The 22,897-nt window shown below is 36.6% G+C and overlaps 1 protein-coding gene across 1 annotated transcript; it reads left to right on the top strand.

Moving 5' to 3' along the window:
• The first annotated feature begins 1,677 nt into the window (after nucleotides 1-1,677).
• LOC145111214 (uncharacterized) lies at nucleotides 1,678-2,325 on the top strand. The gene has a single exon (XM_079047510.1). It carries the CDS (start codon nucleotides 1,678-1,680, stop codon nucleotides 2,323-2,325), a length of 648 nt encoding a protein of 215 aa, XP_078903636.1.
• The last annotated feature ends 20,572 nt before the right edge of the window (nucleotides 2,326-22,897 follow it).

Below are 22,897 nucleotides of genomic sequence, written 5' to 3'. Positions count from 1 at the left end.
CCAGGATTTCAGCGGTTGAGCCAGTTGGTTTTCGTGATGGACTGATGGCGACTAGAATTAAGAAATCTCAACCTAAAATCAAAATTAGATGGAAGAAATCAGAAATTATAACATCAGATGGGAAGAAATCTGTGAAAAGAGTTGAAGTCGTTTGAGATACCGATGTTAATCGTTAGAAATATCAATCGAGAAGAGAACAGAGAGCCGCTTCCTTTTTTGGTGTTGAATTTTTGGTAGGGCAATCTGATGAGAAGTGATTGTTTGAGATATCGATGTTAACCTTCGCTTCGTTTTTCCATCCTTCTACACATTATGCAGGGCAATATGGTCATTCTCGCCCTATAAGCACAAAACCATTTGATTATGAGGAGAAGCGAAGAAATGGTGAGGGAGAAAGGTCTGAATCATTTCACCACCAGTCGATCACCACCAAAAACCCTCGCACATACTGGGTTGAGAGAAAACGAGAGAAGAGGAAGCTTAGAATAAAATAAAACACTAGCACGTCCTAGAGAGAAGGGAGGTGGCGATGCCTTAGGGTTTGTAGAGAGAAGGGAGAAGAATGTCATTTTTACAAAAAGTGGGCAGCTTTCTCTTTTACAGACAACATCGGGTTGTCTGGGAACATTCTCTTTACATGCTCTTTACATTCTCTCTAGTCTCTACATTCTATTTACCCTTTTAGTCAAATAAACATGCATTAATACAAGATCTGACACAAACATACTAAACAGTTTGCAGAAAATATAGGATTTTCTGGTGGTTTCAGAGTTATACAAATCATTTTCACAAACATGCTTATGAACTCACCAACATTTTTATGTTGACCTTTTTAAATTAACTTGTATTCTCAGGAAACCGTTGAAGCAGGATGAAGGAAACAAACTAATGGATATTGTGTTATATTTTGTTTCATCATACTCTGACTATTTTGGCATGTAATATTCAAATACAATACTCGATGTAAACAATGAATGTTGTTATATTACATGTGTGATGATGATGATGTTATGTTTCAATTATATACTCTGTAATTATACTACAATGTTGAAAGTCACACCAAGCCCCCGGACGTTTCCGCCGTCTGGTTCGGGGGTGTGACAATTACGATTTGACATAATCCATAACCACCACCACCGTCTAATCCAACCCACACCATCTACCTCCAAAAACAAACACCGTCTTCTATTTATTGGAGTTATCAGTTTGTGGGAGTTATCCATTTGTAAATAAAGAAATTGAAGAATAAAGTTGACTGGTCAAGTAAACCCACATGTTTTACCTAATCTTTAGCTTTTTCCTTTATATCTTAGCTTTTTGGTTTTATCTTAGCTTTTTCGATTTCCTTGTTACTTTGTTATTTTCCTTCGTGTATTTAATAGCCTCCTTGGCTCTCTGAATAAAGCAATTGATTTCGGAGAGAACACCATACCGTTTTGAATAGTCTTTCAAATTGGTACCAAAGTAAACCTACGATCACTAACAAAGAGCGATAAGATGAATAACGATAAAATGAAAGTTCTGGTCTTTGATGGTCACTATAAGCATTGGAGCTAGATGATGGAGAATTTGTTGTGGGAAAAACAAGTGTGGAACCTGATTGATCCAGGAAACAAAGAATCGGTAGTTAGAATCGCTTAGAGTGAGGATGAGAAGGAGAAATTAGAAGAATTACGGATGAAAGACTTACAAGTCAAACATTACTTGTATCAAGCTATTGATCGAGTAACGATTGAACAAATTATGGATAGAAAAATGTCCAAGGCGGTCTGGGATTCCATGAAACAAAGGTTCACATGCAACGAATGGGTAAATAGATCTATGTTGCAAAAGCTTCGAAGGGACTTTGAAGTCTTGGAGATGAAGACAAATGAAATGATTCTTGAATATTTTGGGAGAGTGCTGGAAATTTCAAATCATATAAGGAGTAATGGAGAGCAAATATGCGATGTCAAAATTGTTGAGAAAATTCTCAGGACTCTAACCGAAAAATACATGCATATAGTGGTATCGATTGAAGAATCAAGGAACATGGAGGAGATGTGCATAGAAGAACTACATAGTACATTGGTGGTTCATGAACAAAAGTTCAAGAAAGTGGAGAAAGATGAAGATCAAGAATTAAGGGTGGAATCTAGCATTATTCCAAGTAGTCGTGGAAGAGCAAGATGGCGTAGTAACAACAAAGGTAGAGGACGAGGCAAGGGAAGACTATCCTTCATCAAGGAAACGATAAAAAGCTACAACTGCTACAAACTGGGACATTACTCTTATGAATGTCCTCTCTCTAAAGAAGCAAACTATGTTGTCTTTGAAGAGAATTAGGAGGTTATTCTTATGGATGAGACAAACATGGAGGATAATGGTTTCATGGAAGATACACCCAGAGAGAGCAAAGGTATGATATGATTTCTAAATTCTAGTTGTTCTAACCACATGTGTGGAAATGGAGATAGGTTCATTCACCTTGATCTAGAATTCACAATCTCTATTAAGTTGGGAAAAAATTATCGAATGAAGGTGGTTGGAAAGTCTAATCTGAAACTATTTCTGAATGGAGCAACCTACGTTATCAATGTTGTGTATCATGTTCCGAATCCTAACAAAAATATTCTTAGCATAGGAAACTGTCAAAAAAACATTTGTCCTTTTTATTCCAGGTGGATGTTTGCAAGGTATTTCATAAAGAAAAAGGTCTAATATTTCAAAGATGCATGAGCACAAATCGAATGGTCCCAATTTGTGAAGAAACAGAAGTTGTCACCGATCAGAAAATAGATAGATTCGTGTATATTAGTGATGAGGACAATCCTAAATTATGGCATGAACGAATGGGTCGTCTTTGCAGTATAATTATGGAGACACTCTAAAAGAAGGGTATGGTTTGTGATTTACCTCATTTTCCTATCAGCAAATATGTATGTGAAGATTGTATGATAGCAAAACAGACTAAACTAGCCATTCCAAAGACTAGCAATTGGCGAGCAAAGGAGATTTTAGAGTTGGTTCACTCTAAAATTTATGGGCCAATAACACCGGCATCACACATCGGTAACAAGTATTTTTTTGAGCCTTATTGAAGATTATAGTCGGAAAATTTGGGTATATTTGTTAGCAGAGAAATCTCAAGCCCTTGAAAGCTTCAACCAATTTAAAAATAAGGTAGAGACTGAGACAGGAAAGAAAGTTCAGGCTCTCCGCACAGATCATGGTGGTGAATATTTGTCTAATGACTTCAAGAAGTTTTGTGTGGAGCATGGGATTAGAAGACATCTCACAACTAGCTTCTCCTCAGCAAAACAAAGTTGTTGAGCGAAAAAATCGAATGGTTATCAACATGGTGGTTTCAGTGACATCCTCAAATAAAATGCCTAAGAAATTCTAGGGAGAAGAAATGATATGGAACTTTTATGTATTGAATAGATGCCCTACAAAGGCTCTCTAAGACATAACACCTCAAAAAGCTTGGAGCAAAATTAAATTAATGGTTCATCATCTTCGTATTTAGGGATGTATAGCCCACGTTCACATACCTAAGGAGAAATGAACCAAACTTGATGATAAAATTCTTACTTGTATTTTGACAGGTATAAGCGAAGAATCGAAGTCGTATCGATTGATTAACCCAAAAACATTAAAAATAGTCTTAAGAAAAGTTGTGATGTTTGAAGAACATAAAGCCTGGGATTGGAGTCAAAATAAAGAAGATAAAGAAAATGAAGTTGATATCTGTGACATCCCCTAATTTCTCGGCCAGAAAAAACCGATTTAATTTATGTTTTTTAAAATAAAATTAGAGAAATATTTTTAAAAGATGTTGCAGAATTGGTCCCCAAAACAAAACATGATAAAATTTTATCAAAACCTTTCTTTAAGAAATGTATAGTTTCATTTCATATCAAAACCTCGGGATGTCATGTTCCAATACAGATCAAAAGCATAAACAAGACATTATAAGCCTTACAACAGTTATTTACAACTACTGGCCTATAATCCAAAATTCTCTCATCGTCCTCCGACTATGCTCGGGGTCCACTACCTGTAACATAAAAAGCTGAGTGGGTCAGGCTTGGGAGCCTGGTGAGCATATAGGGTTTTCAACCCACAATAATAATAAACTTATTAAGTTCACCAATCAACAATAACCCTGATTACCCATTCCCGTTGTCCTCACTTTACGTCCCTAAACACCTATCACAAGGGACCTAGCCTAAGGAATATCATCGGGATGGACACTACTGCTAAGGGGACTCCTCAGCCATACATGTCCTAAAGGCAACCATGAGGGGGATGGAGTACGCCAATGAACATTTAGTTCATCAACACCTACAAGTTGCGAACCTGCTAGTGTGCCACTGGACTGTCTAGAAAGGTCTGTGGTCATCATCTATACTCCGCTAGACGACTACAACAACGAAAACAACAACAACATCGAGGCCTCTCACCATTTTAACACACGTCGACTATTTCGTCTACCCATGTTCTACCCAACATATTTGTAGATAAAATACATATACAGTTTAAAACTTGTATAAAACATCAGTTCAACAGTCACCTCAAATAAACACTTAATATATTTACACATAGCACGTATTTTATAGAAAATACTTCATATCTAGGTGTAAGATGAAAGTGACTACACACTCACTTGATTTGATGATAATCGGGCAGCAATTCGTTTCCTAAAACGTTCGTTTCTAATAAAACCGGGAGTTTTATTGAGAAACCGGGCTCTGCAAGGGTCGGGCTTTGAAACCGAAAAGATAAATTTTCCGGGTCTTCGGGCACTTCGGGACGTGTTTCGGGTGTTATAATTGATACCGGGGTTTTGGGGAATGTTAGAACGAAAGAAATATTGAAAGAGGGGTGAAAGATAGTAATTTCTTAAAATTACCCGGGAAGGCTCGCAGCCTTCTATTTATAGGGAGAGGCTGCTGATCGTACGGTTAGAAAGAAGCCACGCGGCATGTCACACCCCCAAACCAAGGATGGCGGAAATGTCCGGGGGTGGAGGACTTCATGTATAGTATCATAACAACAATTGTAATAGTAATTCAAGCAAACACAACCAACATATATATATAATTGAAAAAGTTACATCATTGTATGAATTACATGTTTACGAATCAATTACAATATGTTGACAAAATATGAAATAATAGACGCCTTAGCGTCCCACCCTCAAAAGCACTTGGTTACCTGTTTAATGATTTCCTGAGAATACAAGTTGTTTGAAAAAGTGTCAACACAAAGGTTGGTGAGTTCATAAGCTTTTGTTTGGTATTATTAAAAGTCTTTCGTTTGTAAAAGTAGTATTTGTTTTAGAAAAATCCAATATTTTCCTTAAAGTGTATATGTAGTCTTAAATCCAAAGACCGAAATGTATAAGTAACTTTTCTTACTTATAATAAATAATGTAAGTTTAAATTGACATAAACTCGTTTAATTTTAATGAAGTTACCGTAAATTCCAATATTCATTAATACTTTATGTGAGTTTATTGAAGCCTTTTCTTGTAAAAGTAGTGTTCGTTCTAGAAAATCCAATATTTTCCTTAATGTGTAAATGTAGTCTTAAAACCCAAAGACCGAAATGTACAAGTAGTGTTCGTTCCTTATAGTAAAACAATGCAAGTTTAAATCGATATAAACTCGTTTGATTTTAGTGAAATCCCCGTAAATTCTATGTTTGTTTATATTTAATGTGAGTTTATGAAAGCCTTTTCTTGTAAAAGTAGTGTTCGTTCCAGAAAATCCAATATTTTCCTTAATGTGTAAATGTAGTCTTAAAACCCAAAGACCGAAATGTACAAGTAATTTGTCATATTTATAGTAAAACAATGCAAGTTTAAATCGACATAAACTCGTTTGATTTTAGTGAAATCCCCGTAAATTCTATGTTTGTTAATACCACATGTGAGTTATTATAACCATGCTATGACCTAGTTGGCCTGAAACGACGTTCTTCAGGCGTCGGAAATGTTATGACATTTGTCACCCCAGACCTGTCGGTCTAGCTGTTGCATGCAGCTAAGGTGTGGGTTTGTCAGACCCAATATAGATCTATACACAAGTATCACGCTCTCCCTCGAGGAGACTCTGGTTATAATACAGGACTTATTTGTAAATTGAATCGAATGTCTCACAGAAGTCATTAACGAATTTACGTGTAGTGTAATGAAAACTTGGTACCGTATGGCCGTACCTTGCTTAATGAAAATATCCTTTGTATAAATGTACCCTTTTTAAATGTATGTGTTATGTAATGTTTCATAAAGTCATTAACGGAATTACGTGTTATGAAAACTTGGTACCGTATGGCCGTACCTTGCTTAATGAAAATATCCTTTGTATAAATGTACCCTTTTTAAATGTATGTATTATGTAATGTATCATAAACTATACCTATTATAGTTTATCAACCAAGGGTAGTACGTAGTAATGTATGCAAACTATATTCAAAATAGTTTATTAAATGTTTGAATGTATCGGTTGTACTTTGATTATAATCACTTGTTATTCTTTATATTTTATATGTCCAAATCCATTTGTAAACTGATGTGTGTCTATATATTAAGACAAAATGACATATATTGCAATAACATATAATCACATAAAGATATACACCTTGCTCAACATGTTACAAGGTGAAATGAAATTGACAGCAGCTTTTTGTTGAATACAGTTTCAGTTGCTGTTCTTAGAAAATTTATAGAAAAATCATCAAAGCTCCAAATCCAAATCCGCAAATTCTGAGAGTTTGGAATATGAGTCTAGTTTGTTCGTAAATTTTATCATGATTTTTAGTGATCTCTAATAGAGGTGAAAATGTTCATAATCACAGACTGGTCCGGGTTTGCCTCTGAAATGATAGGCATTTTTGTAAAAATCACCATAAATTGTAGAAAAATCATATGGAGATGTGCAAGTAGTCATTTTAAATCTACGAGTTTGAACTACTTGCACCTGGAACAGGTTTGAAAACTAAAATATTTAAGTTGACCAAAACAGTCCGTGATCGAAGTTCATCTTTTCTGATGTAATCTGTTAGAAAAAGTTTAATTGTGTTCTTGATGATTTTACTTGTATTCCCCCCCTTAAAACTTAAGAAAAACATGTAAATGTAGGGGTATGAACTCACCTTATGTGATTTCAGTAGATGAAAGTGAGATAGAGGAAGTGTTCAACCCAAAAACACTAAGAAGGTGTCTTGATGATTCGAGAATCTAACACCGAATAAGATGGAATTTGTGTAAGATATCAATGATTTGAGTAGAATGGAGTTTAATAATTATGTGAATGATGAAGATACTTACTAATTGAAGAAAGAAATCCCTGGAGAAAGCCTTGAAGTTCTTGAAGTTGAGAGAAAAGATGAGAGAATTTTGGAGAGTGTTCTTGGTTGCTAAGTGTAGAATGAAAGGGCTTTTAAGGAGAATGAGGAGAGAGGACCAATCCTACAGCTCTTAGAACGTGGGAAAAGCTGGAGATAGGGTGTAAAGGTCCCCCAAGGAGACAAGGGGTGGTTGGAAAGAATGGCTGATCATAGAGTGAGGTGGTGGTGGCTTGCTTTTGTCATAAAATAAGGAAAAGCAAATATTCCCTCGATAATTAGTCCAACCACCAATTCTTTTAATACATTTTTATAAAAACCATGGAGATTTATATATTTTGGGGCCTTAGTTTATAAAATAAAGTTTTGGGTGAAAATCCCACGTCAAAATAATGAAAAACGGAGTTAAAACGAAGTCGTAGTCGAAAAACCGGTAAAAAGGGGCCGTCTGCGAGACATCTCGCATGGGCTGTCTGAGAGGCTTCTCATGCGAGGCTTCTGTCCTGAGAGGCTTCTAATGAGAGGCTTCGGTCCTGAGAGGCTTCTCATGAGAGGCTTCGGTCCTGAGAGGCTTCGGTCCTGAGAGGCTTCTCATGAGAGTTTTCGCTTCTAATAGGAGGGTTTTGGTTCCTTAAGGTTATTTTACCCGTTTTTACCCCGTTTCAAGTGGTTTTTGACCCGGTTAAGGGTCGGGATGGCCCGAATGATTACAAAAAGTTAAAGTAACTTTTGAGAGAGATTTGGGAGAGATTTCAAATAGAAAGAGATAGAGTGAAAACGATTTAGAGAGGTTTCGTTTGTGATTAATTCGAGTGTCCGGCTTCACAATGCAAGGTTCGTAAACCCCGTTAAACCGTGTTTTAGTGTCGTACACACTCCCGATGAGTGTGCAATAATTTTTTATCGTTTTGGTTCAATGTTTACTGCATTTGAAACTTAGGAAATTCAACACACGAACTTTCCAAATAATGTTTCTCTCATTAAAATATTGCATTGTGCAGTAATTACATAGTGTAAACCCTAATATACAAGGGTTAATTGAGTCGATTGGTTTTGACTTGTTGACTTTGTTTGACTTTGACTTGACTCAATTTTGACGGTTGTCACACGGCAGCAAATCCGAAGGCGCACAGATGGCTCGCATGTGGGTTGCGCATGCGAGGGCCTCGCTGTCGGCCTCTGATTGGACCGAGGTCTAGGTCCGAGGGGGGGCGCGTGGCGCCTAGTGCGAAGGTCGGACACGCGAACAAGGACACGCGTCGGATTCTTAGTGGACCACTTCGGATGGCTCTCCGGTTCGGACACGCTTCTGATGACACAACAATTTCGGACATGTGGCACATTTTGAGCGAGGGTGACGTGGCCAAAGTACACCTATGCGAAATTTCTCGATTTTTGTGTAAAAACTTCTAAAATCCATAACTTACGCATACGAGCTCCGTTTTTACATTCTTTATATGCACGCGTAGGTAAAATTATGCTCTACAAATTTCGTTTAGACTTCGTCGGCTAATTTTCATTTAATTTTTATATTATTATTTTTAACAGAGCGGGACAGGAAATCCGTTAAAAATTCATAACTTCTTCATCCGACGTCCGTTTTCGTCTGTCTTTTAACCGTTGTGCTACTATTGACGAGACCTTCGATTCTCGTTTAGGTCGTGTCGGCTAAAAATCACTCGATCTAAAATTCGAGTTTTTAGCTGTCTACTGATAAGCTGAAACTTCGAAAAATCATAACTTCCTCATACGAAGTCAGATTTGGGCGTTCTTTTTATACATACTCTCGGTTTAACGAACACTACGACTTTCATTTAGATCACTAAGGCTAAAAGGTAGTTTATCAAAAACTCACTTTTTACGACATTCGGCACCGTGCCGGTTTTGTCGTGAAACTTCGACAGGTCATAACTTCTTCGTGATAACTCGGATTTTGGTATTCTTTATATATATGTAATCCTTGTCACGACCACTATAACTTTCTTAATAGATATCGGCTTTATCTAATATTTATTTTCGACGCTCATTTTTTATTCTTAATTAATTAACTCTTAGTAATTAAGCATAAAACACATAATATTCACATAATTCCTTTTCATTTCTTCAAAATGAGTTACAAAGGTTAACCTAGACTATCACATCAATATTAATGCCTAGCCTAGAAACACGGGCATTACAATTCTCTCCCCCTTAGGATGATTCCGTCCCCGGAATCACACATCAACAAACAACTGCGGGTAACGACTCATCATGTCACTCTCCGTTTTCCAGGTGAGATTTGGGCCATTCGTATGTTTCCAACGCACAAGCACTAAATCGACCATCTTGCGTCGCAACTTCTTTGTCTTACGGTCAACGATTGTCTCAGGTTCTTCAATCAACCTCTTGTTTTCATCCAACCTTAATTCAGAAATGGGAATTATGCCGGGCACATTTCCCATGAACTTTCTCAAATAACACACATGAAATGTTTTATGAATACCCTCCAGTTCTTCCGGTAATTCTAGCTTGTAAGCTTGATTCCCGATCCTCTGAAGAACTTTAAATGGTCCAATAAACCTTGGACTCAATTTTCCCCTTTTACCAAATCTTATAAGTCCCTTCCACGGCGAGACTTTAATTAAAACCGAATCTCCAACTTTGAAGGATATCGGTTGTCTTTTCTTGTCAGCATAACTCTTTTGTCGATCTTGAGCTGCAAACATCCTTTCTCTAATCACTTTCAACTTTTCAGCAGTCTGATGGACTATTTCAGGTCCCATAAACTGCTTTTCCCCAGCTTCCAGCTAACATGACAGCGTTCGACACTTTTCTCCATACAAATCATGATAAGGTGCCATCTTGATGCTCGAGTGGAAACTATTATTATAGGAAACTTCTACTAGAGGTAAATGCTCATCCCAACTACCTTGGAATTCCAGGGTACATGCTCTCAGCATATCCTCCAACGTTTGAATTGTTCGTTCGCTCTGACTATCAGTTTGCGGATGGTAAGCTGTACTCAAACACAACTTGGTACCCAATTCCTCTTGTAGACTCCTCCAAAACCTTGAGGTAAAACGGCTGTCACAATCAGATACAATCGTTAACGGAACACCGTGAAGCCTCACAATTTCCTTCACGTAAGAATTCGCAAGTTTATCTATAGACCATTTCTCGTTGGCTGCTATGAAATGCGCACTCTTAGTGAAGCGATCAACGACCACCCAAATCATGTTGTGACCGTTCCTTGTTCTGGGTAGTTGAGTCACAAAATCCATAGTAATGTCTTCCCATTTACCCATGGGTACAGGTAAAGGTTCTAAACTCCTATACGGTTTCTGATGTTGTGCCTTAACCCTAGCACAAGTTACACACTCGGCCACATACTTAGCAACATCGAGTTTCATCGTCGGCCACCAATAATAGGGTTTTAGATCCCTATACATTTTTGTACTGCCGGGATGAATCGAGTACATGGTCTTGTGAGCTTCTTCCATCAGAAGATCTCTTACTCCTCCCGTCTTAGGTACCCAAATCCTATCTTGGAATACCTTCAACCCTTGGTTGTTTGTACCGAATACTAACGTTTTGCCCAAACGTTCTTCCTTTCGGTCACTTTTCTCTAAAGCTTCTTCTTGAGCTTTCTTTATACTTTCCATAATTGTCGAGACAACTTCAATTTTCAACGCTCTTGGCCTTTTCTTTTCAAGGTTTACCTTCCGACTAAGAGCATCAGCAACAACATTTGCTTTACCAGGGTGGTAAAGTATCCCACAGTCATAGTCCTTGAGTAATTCTAGCCAGCGTCGTTGCCTCATGTTCAATTCCTTCTCATTAAAGAGATATTGAAGCTCTTATGATCAGTGAAAAGTTTGCATTTAGTACCATAAAGATAGTGCCTCCATATCTTTTCATGCTCTTTCAATTGCCTCGATGCATATGCTATCACTTTATCCCTTTGGGTCAGAACACAACCTAACCCAACTCCAGAGGCATCACTATAAACTGCGAAGTCATCAACTCCTTCAGGTAACGAAAGAATCGGTGCTTCACACAATCTCTCCTTCAACTTCTCAAAGGCTTCCTTATGCTTCTCATTCCAAGTATAAGTAGCTCCTTTGTGGATCAAAGATGTTAATGGAGTAGCAATCGAAGAAAAGCCTTCGATAAATCGGCGATAATATCCGGCTAATCCTAAAAAGCTTCGAATCTCCGTAGGACTTTTTGGTTGTTCCCACTTCATCACAACTTCAATCTTTGCTGGGTCAACCATTATTCCTTCTTGGTTAACCACATGACCTAAAATTGGACTTCTTGAATCCAAAATTCACATTTGGAGAACTTTGCATATAGCTTCTCCTTTTTCAAAACTTCTAGCACTTCACGCAGATGCTTATCATGCTCCTGCTTGCTTTTCGATTAAATCAAGATATCATCTATGAATACTATCAAGGATTTATCAAGGTATGGTTTACAAACCCTGTTCATCAAATCCATGAAAGCTGCTGGGGCATTGGTTAGTCCGAACGACATAACCAAAAATTCATAGTGTCCATATCTTGTTCTGAACGCAGTCTTTTCGATATCCTGCTCTCTCACCTTTAGTTGATGGTATCATGACCTAAGATCGATCTTCGAGAAATAGCTCGAACCTTGCAACTGATCGAACAGGTCATCGATCCTCGGCAACGGGTACTTGTTCTTTATTGTTGCTTTATTCAGCTCTCTGTAATCGATGCACATTCTCATGCTCCCGTCTTTCTTTTTTAAAAATAACACAGGGGCTCCCCAGGGTGATGAACTAGGTCGAATGAAACCTTTGTCCAATAACTCCTAAAGTTGTGTCATAAGTTCTTTCATCTCTGTTGGTGCTAATTGATATGGTGCTTTTGCTATCGGTGTCGTTCCTGGTAACAAGTCGATACGGAATTCTACTTGTCGATCAGGGGGCAATCCGGGAAGATCTTCGGGAAAGACTTCCGGATAATCACACACCACCAGAATATTCTGCACCTCCTTCTTCTCCTTCTTAGCATCGATCACGAACGCTAGATATGATGTACATCCCTTGGCCAAACACTTTTTGGCTTTCATTAAGGAAATGATTCCAGAGTTTACTCTGCGTTTGTCTCCATACACCATAAACGACTCTTTCCCTGGTGGGTTTACTTTTACTATCTTCTTCCTACACAATATTTTGGCATCATTGGCGCTAAGCCAATCCATTCCTAAAACTATGTCGAATCCATCTAACTCGATAGGCAATAATTCCTCGTGAAACTTATTCCCATCCAAGTCAATGAGGATGTTTTTCATACGATGGCTAACAGGTACAAACTTGCCACTAGCAATCTCGACTATTATAGCATTAACTAGTCTATCTACAGGCAAAGCTAGTTTTCTACCAAATTCATGCGAAATAAAGGAGTAATTGGCTTCATAATCAAACAAAATTTGGGAAGGCAATTCGTTTATGATAAAGGTACCTGAAACGACATCGGCTTCTTCTTTCGCAGCTTCAAGTGTCATCTGAAAGGCTCTCGCCTTCGGCTTTGGTGGAAGATTGTGCTTTGCTGCATCCTTCTTCTTCGGGCAATCCTTCAAAATATGCCCTTCTTCATGGCACCCAAAACAAACGTTCTTATCGAAGGTGCATTCATTGGCATAATGCCCTGGCTTTCCACACTTGTAACAAGTGACTTCCACGTTGCACTTCCCAGCATGTTTCTTCTTGCACTTGTCACACCACTTGGCTTCGGCTCCTCCTCCGAATTTTCTCGAACCAGTCTTCGAGAACTTGTTCTTTTTATTGGAACCTGAAGTTCCTTCAAACTTTCTCTTTTCGCCAACTTCAACCTTGCTGGCGGCTCTCCCCTTTATCATATCTTCGACAGACTTGGCAGCCCAGATAGCTGCCTCCAAAGTAAGTGCCTGACGTACTGGCACCGCATACTCCCATGGAAGTCCCTTTGCGTACCTGTCAATTTTTGCCAGCTCATCTGGGACAATACGCAAAGCAAACTCCATTTTGTCTGTGAAGTTATTCGTATATTCCTCAACGGTCATACTCCCCTTCTTCAATGTTAGAAATTGGTTTTCTAACTCAAGCAAGTTTTGGGCCGAGCAGTACTTGCGCTTAAAGTGCACCAAGAACTCTGCCCAAGTCAGTTGTAGTGGCTCATTAGGGCTGAGGGGTTTCCCCAGAGTGTTCCACCAACGAGCAGCACTACCCCTGAACTGACGCACTGCAAATGTGGTTTGTAACTTGCCTTGGCAACCATAAGTCATGAAAGCCAATTCCATTTCCGAGATCCAATCCATTACTCCGACAGGATCTTCTTTTCCAGTGAAGGTCGATGGCTTGCAAGTCATAAAGTCCTTATACTTGCATCCATTTCTCTCCACTCTATCCTCGTGGTTATTTCTCCCAACCACAAGCGGCTCACTATGACCAACCGATCTACTGTTGTTTCCTTCTTCAAATCGATCGTCATTCAATTCACGTTGTTCAATAGGAACTGAAGGTTCATCCCTGTTGTTCAGCAACATTTGCCTCAATTCCTCCCACTGTTCAGCCATCATGGTCTGAATCATAGTTCGTACTCCAGCCATGGTGATGGGTTCGGGTGCAGCTCCTACTATAGGCACCTGTTCCACCACTTGAGGTTGAGGTTGTTGGTTTGTGTTTGCATTTCCCGCTCCACTTCGAGTTCTTGCCATTATAATCTATATACCGAATAAGGCAAATTTAGGTCTTTATCCTTGATAGATATTTCAATTCCCTTATCACTCCGAAACGTTTACATGTTAGTTCTAATCTCGTAATCATACGCTTAGGATCCTACACACATAAGGTTTCCAGATCCGGTCGGCAACAGACCATAGATCCGAACATATAATGGCATATATGGCAAACATATATAGCATTTAGCACATAAAAGCATTTTAGGCATCTTTCCTAAAATAAACTAGTGCTCGTGTCTAAAATATGGTAGACACTCATCTCACAATCATCACTCACTACTAGAAAAACAGCCTTTTACGACGCGCAATGCGTGTCGTAAAACGCTCAGACGATGCGCAAATGCGTGTCAAGGAAGGCCCTTTCATATCGAGAGACGATACGCTTTTGCGCGTCGTCTATTTACGACGCGCATTTATGACGAGAAATTACAACACACATTTACGACGCGCATTTACGACACGCATTGCGTATCAAGGAAGGCCCTGTCATAAAGGAAGATGACACGCATTTTGCATGTCGTAACCTTACGACGCGTATTTACGACTCGCATTGCGTATCATTAAGGTCATGTCATAAATGAAGACGACACACATATTTGCGTATCATAATTTTAAATGTTTAAAAAAAACATTATTTATAGATTTACTAATTTTCAAATTAAATTTGTATTTAATATCTCATAATAGAAAATAAAATATCATACACAAAAAATACAATCCATTGCATAAAATTTAATGTCATACAAATAATCGTTTCATGGAAAGATAAAATAAATCAATAGAAGTTGTAACAAAAATTTACAAACTAATTAGATACAAGAAATATAAACAAATATACCCTCAAATGCTTTTCAAAGTCTAATCTCCATGTCAGCTCTTCAATTCACTTCTCCAGTTTGTCCTTAGCTTCTCTAAGGGCTCCAGAATCTCTTGCAGCCTGTGACAACATATTATAATTTTTTAATTACTATTTATTCTTATAATTCAAAGCATTTAGATAAAATGGTATTATATAATACTTATATTTTTTTACAGAAAATCCACTCACCAGCTTCAACATTCTTAATTCTTTCCTTGCTACCTTTGATCTCCATAGACATTGGAGTGTAAGATTTGCTTTCTGCTTATTCACCCTTGTTTCTAATCCTTTTCTTAAATACTTTACAAACATAATTCATCCATAATACCTGAACTATAGTTGCAGCCTTGTTTCTTCTTCTTCTTTTGAACTCATCTCTTGCAGCCAAAATTAAATACCATTCGAGATCATGCCATATGGCAACAAATGTTAAGACAACCCACACATTTAAAAGCTTCCTTCCAGATCCCCAAGAGGAATGTACATGTACCTATAAATATAATCATTTCATAAAATAAATTAAGCATGTTGTTGTCAATGTCATTCTTTATTTTAAAAGACAAGACAAGACACACACACACACACACACACACATATATATATATATATATATATATATATATATATATATATATATATATATATATATATATATATATATATATATATATATATTGGTAGCTCTCCAAGGTCAGATAATAACTGAAATAACATACATAATAAGCTTTACCTGACAAGCCATTTATTAAAGGAAGCATGCCAATTTTTCCAAAAGCTTTCGAAGTTATAGTAAAAAGTAAGAATGTAATCAAATTCCTTCCCTTAGGAATGATGTGAAATCCATCAAACATGGAATTCCGTCCATTTAGCAATCAGACATGCCATGGAATGGAATCTTGAATTGCACCAAAATTTTACAATTTTGCCCGAAATCAAACGTTAAAAAAGAATGTAGAATATTGATGTTTTTTTACCTTTGTTCCCACATAAAATGTTACAAGCAAGCCAAAAAGAGTGGGTAGTCCTGGAAAAAGAAAACAAAATTTGATTTTATCAACTCGAGAGCAGATATGTGCAATAATTTGGGGAAAACAGAAAAAGAAATAGAAACCTTCTGTCTGAAGAAATACAGATTTTAGCCAACTTATGCCCGATGGTCCGATGACAAAGCCCACAAGTTTAGCCACCTGCCAAATAGATATAAGGGCAAAATGGTCATTTTCAAATTCTTTTAAATTGAACCACCATATACGTGGAAATCAAGAAAGCATTGGGACCTAGATTTGTTTATATTATAATAAGTAAATACAATGTATAGTTCTGACTCTGCTGTGTATACTAACACTAGTTAATTATATTTAATAAAAAATTTAATTATAAAAATTAAAAGTTAAACACAGTAGATACTATTAAAACCCAAATAAAAAAAAGTTAACTTTAGACATATTAAATTTAATTTAAATTAAACTCATGAAATATTTGGAAACCCTTAAAATTGGGTTAAATAGTAATTTCTTATTGATGATGGTTACAGATAAATAAACAGTTTATTTTAATACAGTGTCAATGGAATGAAGCATTCTATTCCTTCCATGATTCCAACGTACCAAACACTACCTGATCAATGAATTGAAAATATATATATGCATGAGGTCAAACAGAACTACTTTACTTTCTAGATTCAAAACTGATAGTGATCGTTTCGTTGTTAGAGATCTACCGAGAACAATTTTACTTTCTTCGATTTTGGTTATATATATTATTTAAATTAATTAACTTTGGAATTGGAAATTGGTCCCTTTGGAAGTGTTGTTATTTTAGGAACATAGATTAGGGTAGTTTTATGCAACACAAACCATGATACACGCGTTTGTGATAGCACCAGCAACTGCACTAAGCTCACGCAAAACAAACTCCTTAAATACGTTATCAGCCTGCAAAACCACAACTCGAATTTCAGGGAATTCCAATCTCAAACTATTTATTTTTGTCATATGTATGTATAATGAGGGTATTTTGGTCTTTTCACAAAAACAAAAAAACAAATTCCTTCTAGGAATTATGATATCCATCCAACCAACAAACATAGAAGTTGAAGGAATCAGACAGAATTAAATTCCACAACACAACTAACCAGTCAAACATATCTTGTAATGTTTCCATAGGATCACCAACAACCTTCAAATGATTATCACAAGATTCAGATGTCTGGAGCAAAAGGTATATCTGCACAACAGTCGAAGTCTTAAGTTGAACTCTGATAAAAAATCGTTTACAATATACAATTCCACCACCAAGCATACCTTTCCCAAATTCAGTGCTAAATAAAGATCTACCAACTATTTGACGGCTGCAATTACAGAGGGAAACTAACAACTTTATATAAATTTTAATAAGTACAAATTGTGAAGAAATAATATAGAAATTGTGTTACACATTTATTGAAGCTGCCTCCCTTAGAACAACATCAAGATCTTGAATGATCTCTTGGGGGTTATCATGTTGTCTACCACTTAAAAAGTGTCTCAAATGGTGCAGATCTTTTCTAGACACAAACTTGATGTTCACCTTAAATTCCTGTTCACGCCTACAATATGCATACTAACATTAACATAGGACAATGGTCAATGGTTTTTGAAAAAGCAAGAATTAAGAAACAGATATTGGAAAATAAAATTTATACTCATTACTCTCAGTCAATTTCACCACAAACTCTTTAGACTCAAATGGAAGAGGTTTAGCAGCAAACGCAGTCTTCATGCCATCATAAGCCAACAACATGTTTCCCAAATGTGATTGCTTGTGTAAATCACTGACAAGTTTCAAGATCTCACAGCTTCTAGGTTTTGATATTACCTATGGAGTAATTGTCACCTAAAACATTGCAATAACAGAACACAAAATCAATTATAACCCATATATCTCATGTTTAAAATACACATTTCATTTTAAACCAGCAAATAAGTACGAAGAAAAGGATATAGAGAAAAATGGCATACACTAAGTAACAGATAATACAATTGGATTATCCTTACATTGCAACATCAAAAAAAGGGTACTCTGTCTGGAATATTAATATAAACAAACCCCAAATGTGGTAACATGTACGTTCAGAAACAAAATGAAGAACAACGTACATTTTCATTTAACATGTTAAAATTAAAGTTGATTTGCTTTGGGAAATCATTTACAATATAATTACATAAAGATTGTGTTTTTACCATCCAAGTTTCCTGTAACATTCGCTGACAGGTTTGCAATGCAGCAAATAGTTTTCCCATTAAAGAATCAAGAAATGGAAGAATCAAGAAATGCAATGCAGCAAATATTTTATTATTAACTAGATTTTATACCCGATTGTTTCTTAAGTATCTTGTAAAACTATGACTACTACTAACTAAGACAAAAATGCCCCTATACACAAAACATACAACCTTAAATATTTACAATATTATCTACTAAAAATTGTTTTTGAAGCGTTTAACACCAAAAACCAAATCAATTATTAAATCAATTCTTCATATATTTCAAAATTTTACTCTGCGGGATGATGTTAGTTTTAGGATGCCAATGATATAACACACATGGGCTCCCATAAAATGTCTTACCTAAGAGGACCTCCAGCTAGATGAATCGTAGTTGAGACGACAAGATTATTGACTTTAGGGATTATTGTTGCCAAGTCAATGTTGGCGAAACACTTAGGATCCATAACACACCCAAGAAAATATGAGCAGGTAGCAACATCATAACATACATTGTGTATCAAGCATTAAGGAAACCAATATATCATTATACAATATAAATATATTCACAACCAACAAATCAAGAATCAGATACATACTATAAACATACCTAAATCTGAATAGTATGTTGTTTCTTTTTCCTGCCCCTATTTTATCTCATTTTGTCATTAAATACTTCTTTTTCCAATTTACTTTCTTTTTCAATTTGCTTACACTAAAAACATATGCAAACAAAAATGAAATAAGCATCAAAATTCTAAATCTCTTTTAGGGTGAAAGCACAAGTCGGTCGGTTAATTTGACTGTTGAAAGCATATAAGTAATTAAAACCCCACTCATCTACTGTTCTACAATTAACAAGAAATAATAGGCAATCAAGATTCGAGAATTTAGAAAAAGAAAACTATTAACCATAGACAATGATCTTTTAAAGGAAATAACTTTATTAGAAACCAAGATTCAAGAATTTGGAAAAAAAAACTTACTCAGATCTGTAAGGAGGGTCAACGGAAATCAAATTCAGGAATCAAGAAGTTGGATTCCAGAAATACGAAATCTCAATTGGAGATCAGGCATTCGAGTTTCAACGAGTTTTAGACTTTCAGTCAATCACACATTTGAGTAATCGATTTTTAGCAAATTCCAGGATTTCAGCGGTTGAGCCAGTTTGCTTTCCGTGATGGACTGATGGCGACTAGAATTAAGAAATCTCAACCTAAAATCAAAATTAGATGGAAGAAATCAGAAATTATAACATCAGATGGGAAGAAATCTGTGAAAAGAGTTGAAGTCGTTTGAGATACCGATGTTAATCGTTAGAAATATCAATCGAGAAGAGAACAGAGAGTCGCTTCCTTTTTTGGTGTTGAATTTTTGGTAGGGCAATCTGATGAGAAGCGATTGTTTGAGATATCGATGTTAACCTTCGCTTCGTTTTTCCATCCTTCTACACATTATGCAGGGCAATATGGTCATTCTCTCCCTATAAGCACAAAACCATTTGATCATGAGGAGAAGCGAAGAAATGGTGAGGGAGAAAGGTCTGAATCATTTCACCACCAGTCGATCACCACCAAACACCCTCGCACATACTGGGTTGAGAGAAAACGAGAGAAGAGGAAGCTTAGAATAAAATAAAACCCTAGCACGTCCTAGAGAGAAGGGAGGTGGCGATGCCTTAGGGTTTGTAGAGAGAAGGGAGAAGAATGTCATTTTTACAAAAAGTGGGCAGCTTTCTCTTTTACAGACAACATCGGGTTGTCTGGGAACATTCTCTTTACATGCTCTTTACATTCTCTCTAGTCTCTACATTCTCTTTACCCTTTTAGTCAAATAAACAATAACATACATGCATTAATACAAGATCTGACACAAACATACTAAACAGTTTGCAGAAAATATAGGATTTTCTGGTGGTTTCAAAGTTATACAAATCATTTTCACAAACATGCTTATGAACTCACCAACATTTTTATGTTGACCTTTTTAAATTAACTTGTATTCTCAGGAAACCGTTGAAGCAGGATGAACGAAACAAACTAATGGATATTGTGTTATATTTTGTTTCATCATACTCTGACTATTTTGGCATGTAATATTCAAATACAATACTCGATGTAAACAATGAATGTTGTTATATTACATGTGTGATGATGATGATGTTATGTTTCAATTATATACTCTGTAATTATACTACAATGTTGAAAGTCACACCAAGCCCCCGGACGTTTCCGCCGTCTGGTTCGGGGGTGTGACAATTACGATTTGACATAATCCATAACCACCACCACCGTCTAATCCAACCCACACCATCTACCTCCAACAACAAACACCGTCTTCTATTTATTGGAGTTATCAGTTTGTGGGAGTTATCCATTTGTAAATAAAGAAATTGAAGAATAAAGTTGACTGGTCAAGTAAACCCACATGTTTTACCTAATCTTTAGCTTTTTCGTTTATATCTTAGCTTTTTGGTTTTATCTTAGCTTTTTCGATTTCCTTGTTACTTTGTTTTTTTCTTTCATGTATTTAATAGCCTCCTTGGCTCTCTGAATAAAGCAATTGATTTCGGAGAGAACACCATACCGTTTGAATAGTCTTTCAAATTGGAAACAAAGTAAACCTACGATCACTAACAAAGAGCGATAAGATGAATAACGACAAAATGAAAGTTCTGGTCTTTGATGGTCACTATAAGCATTGGAGCTAGATGATGGAGAATTTGTTGTGGGAAAAACAAGTGTGGAACCTGATGATCCAGGAAATAAAGAATCGGTAGTTAGAATCGCTTAGAGTGAGGATGAGAAGGAGAAATTAGAAGAATTACGGATGAAAGACTTACAAGTCAAACATTACTTGTATCAAGCTATTAATCTAGTAACAATTGAACAAATTATGGATAGAAAAATGTCCAAGGCGGTATGAGATTCCATGAAACAAAGGTTCACATGCAACGAATGGGTAAATAGATCTATGTTGCAAAAGCTTTGAAGGGACTTTGAAGTCCTGGAGATGAAGACAAATGAAATGATTCTTGAATATTTTGGGAGAGTGCTGGAAATTTCAAATCATATAAGGAGTAATGGAGAGCAAATAGGCGATGTCAAAATTGTTGAGAAAATTCTCAGGACTCTAACCGAAAAATACATGCATATGGTGGTATCGATTGAAGAATCAAGGAACATGGAGGAGATGTGCATAGAAGAACTACATAGTACATTGGTGGTTCATGAACCAAAGTTCAAGAAAGTGGAGAAAGATGAAGATCAAGCATTAAGGGTGGAATCTAGCATTATTCCAAGTAGTCGTGGAAGAGCAAGATGGCGTAGTAACAACAAAGGTAGAGGACGAGGCAAGGGAAGACTATCCTTCATCAAGGAAACGATAGAAAGCTACAACTGCTACAAACTGGGACATTACTCTTATGAATGTCCTCTCTCCAAAGAAGCAAACTATGTTGTCTTTGAAGAGAATTAGGAGGTTATTCTTATGGATGAGACAAACATAGAGGATAATGGTTTCATGGAAGATACACCCAGAGAGAGCAAAGGTATGATATGATTTCTAAATTCTAGCTGTTCTAACCACATGTGTGGAAATGGAGATAGGTTCATTCACCTTGATCTAGAATTCACAATCTCTATTAAGTTGGGAAAAAATTATCGAATGAAGGTGGTTGGAAAGTCTAATCTGAAACTATTTCTGAATGGAGCAACCTACGTTATCAATGTTGTGTATCATGTTCCGAATCCTAACAAAAATATTCTTAGCATAGGAAATTGTCAAAAAAACGTTTGTCCTTTTTATTCCAGGTGGATGTTTGCAAGGTATTTCATAAAGAAAAAGGTCTAATATTTCAAAGATGCATGAGCACAAATCGAATGGTCCCAATTTGTGAAGAAACAGAAGTTGTCACCGATCAGAAAATAGATAGATTCGTGTATATTAGTGATGAGGACAATCCTAAATTATGGCATGAACGAATGGGTCGTCTTTGCAATATAATTATGGAGACACTCTAAAAGAAGGGTAGGGTTTGTGATTTACCCCCATTTTCCTATCAGCAAATATGTATGAGAAGATTGTATGATAGCAAAACAGACTAAACTAGCCATTCCAAAGACTAGCAATTGGCGAGCAAAGGAGATTTTGGAGCTGGTTCACTCTAAAATTTATGGGCCAATAACACCGGCATCACACATCGGTAACAAGTATTTTTTTGAGCCTTATTGAAGATTATAGTCGGAAAATTTGGGTATATTTGTTAGCAGAGAAATCTCAAGCCCTTGAAAGCTTCAACCAATTTAAAAATAAGGTAGAGACTGAGACAGGAAAAAAGTTAAGGCTCTCCGCACAGATCATGGTGGTGAATATTTGTCTAATGACTTCAAGAAGTTTTGTGTGGAGCATGGGATTAGAAGAAATCTTACAACTAGCTTCTCCTCAGCAAAACAAAGTTGTTGAGCGAAAAAATCGAATGGTTATCAACATGGTGGTTTCAGTGACATCCTCAAATAAAATGCCTAAGAAATTCTAGGGAGAAGAAACGATATGGAACTTTTATGTATTGAATAGATGCCCTACAAAGGCTCTCTAAGACATAACACCTCAAAAAGCTTGGAGCAAAATTAAATTAATGGTTCATCATCTTCGTATTTAGGGATGTATAGCCCACGTTCACATACCCAAGGAGAAATGAACCAAACTTGATGATAAAATTCTTACTTGTATTTTG

This window comes from Lactuca virosa, chromosome 5 (genome assembly GCF_052849685.1).
Source record: "Lactuca virosa cultivar CGN04683 chromosome 5, Lactuca_virosa_CGN04683_v6, whole genome shotgun sequence".
Lineage (NCBI taxonomy): Eukaryota > Viridiplantae > Streptophyta > Magnoliopsida > Asterales > Asteraceae > Lactuca > Lactuca virosa.
This window is presented reverse-complemented; position numbering and strand designations above follow the sequence as displayed.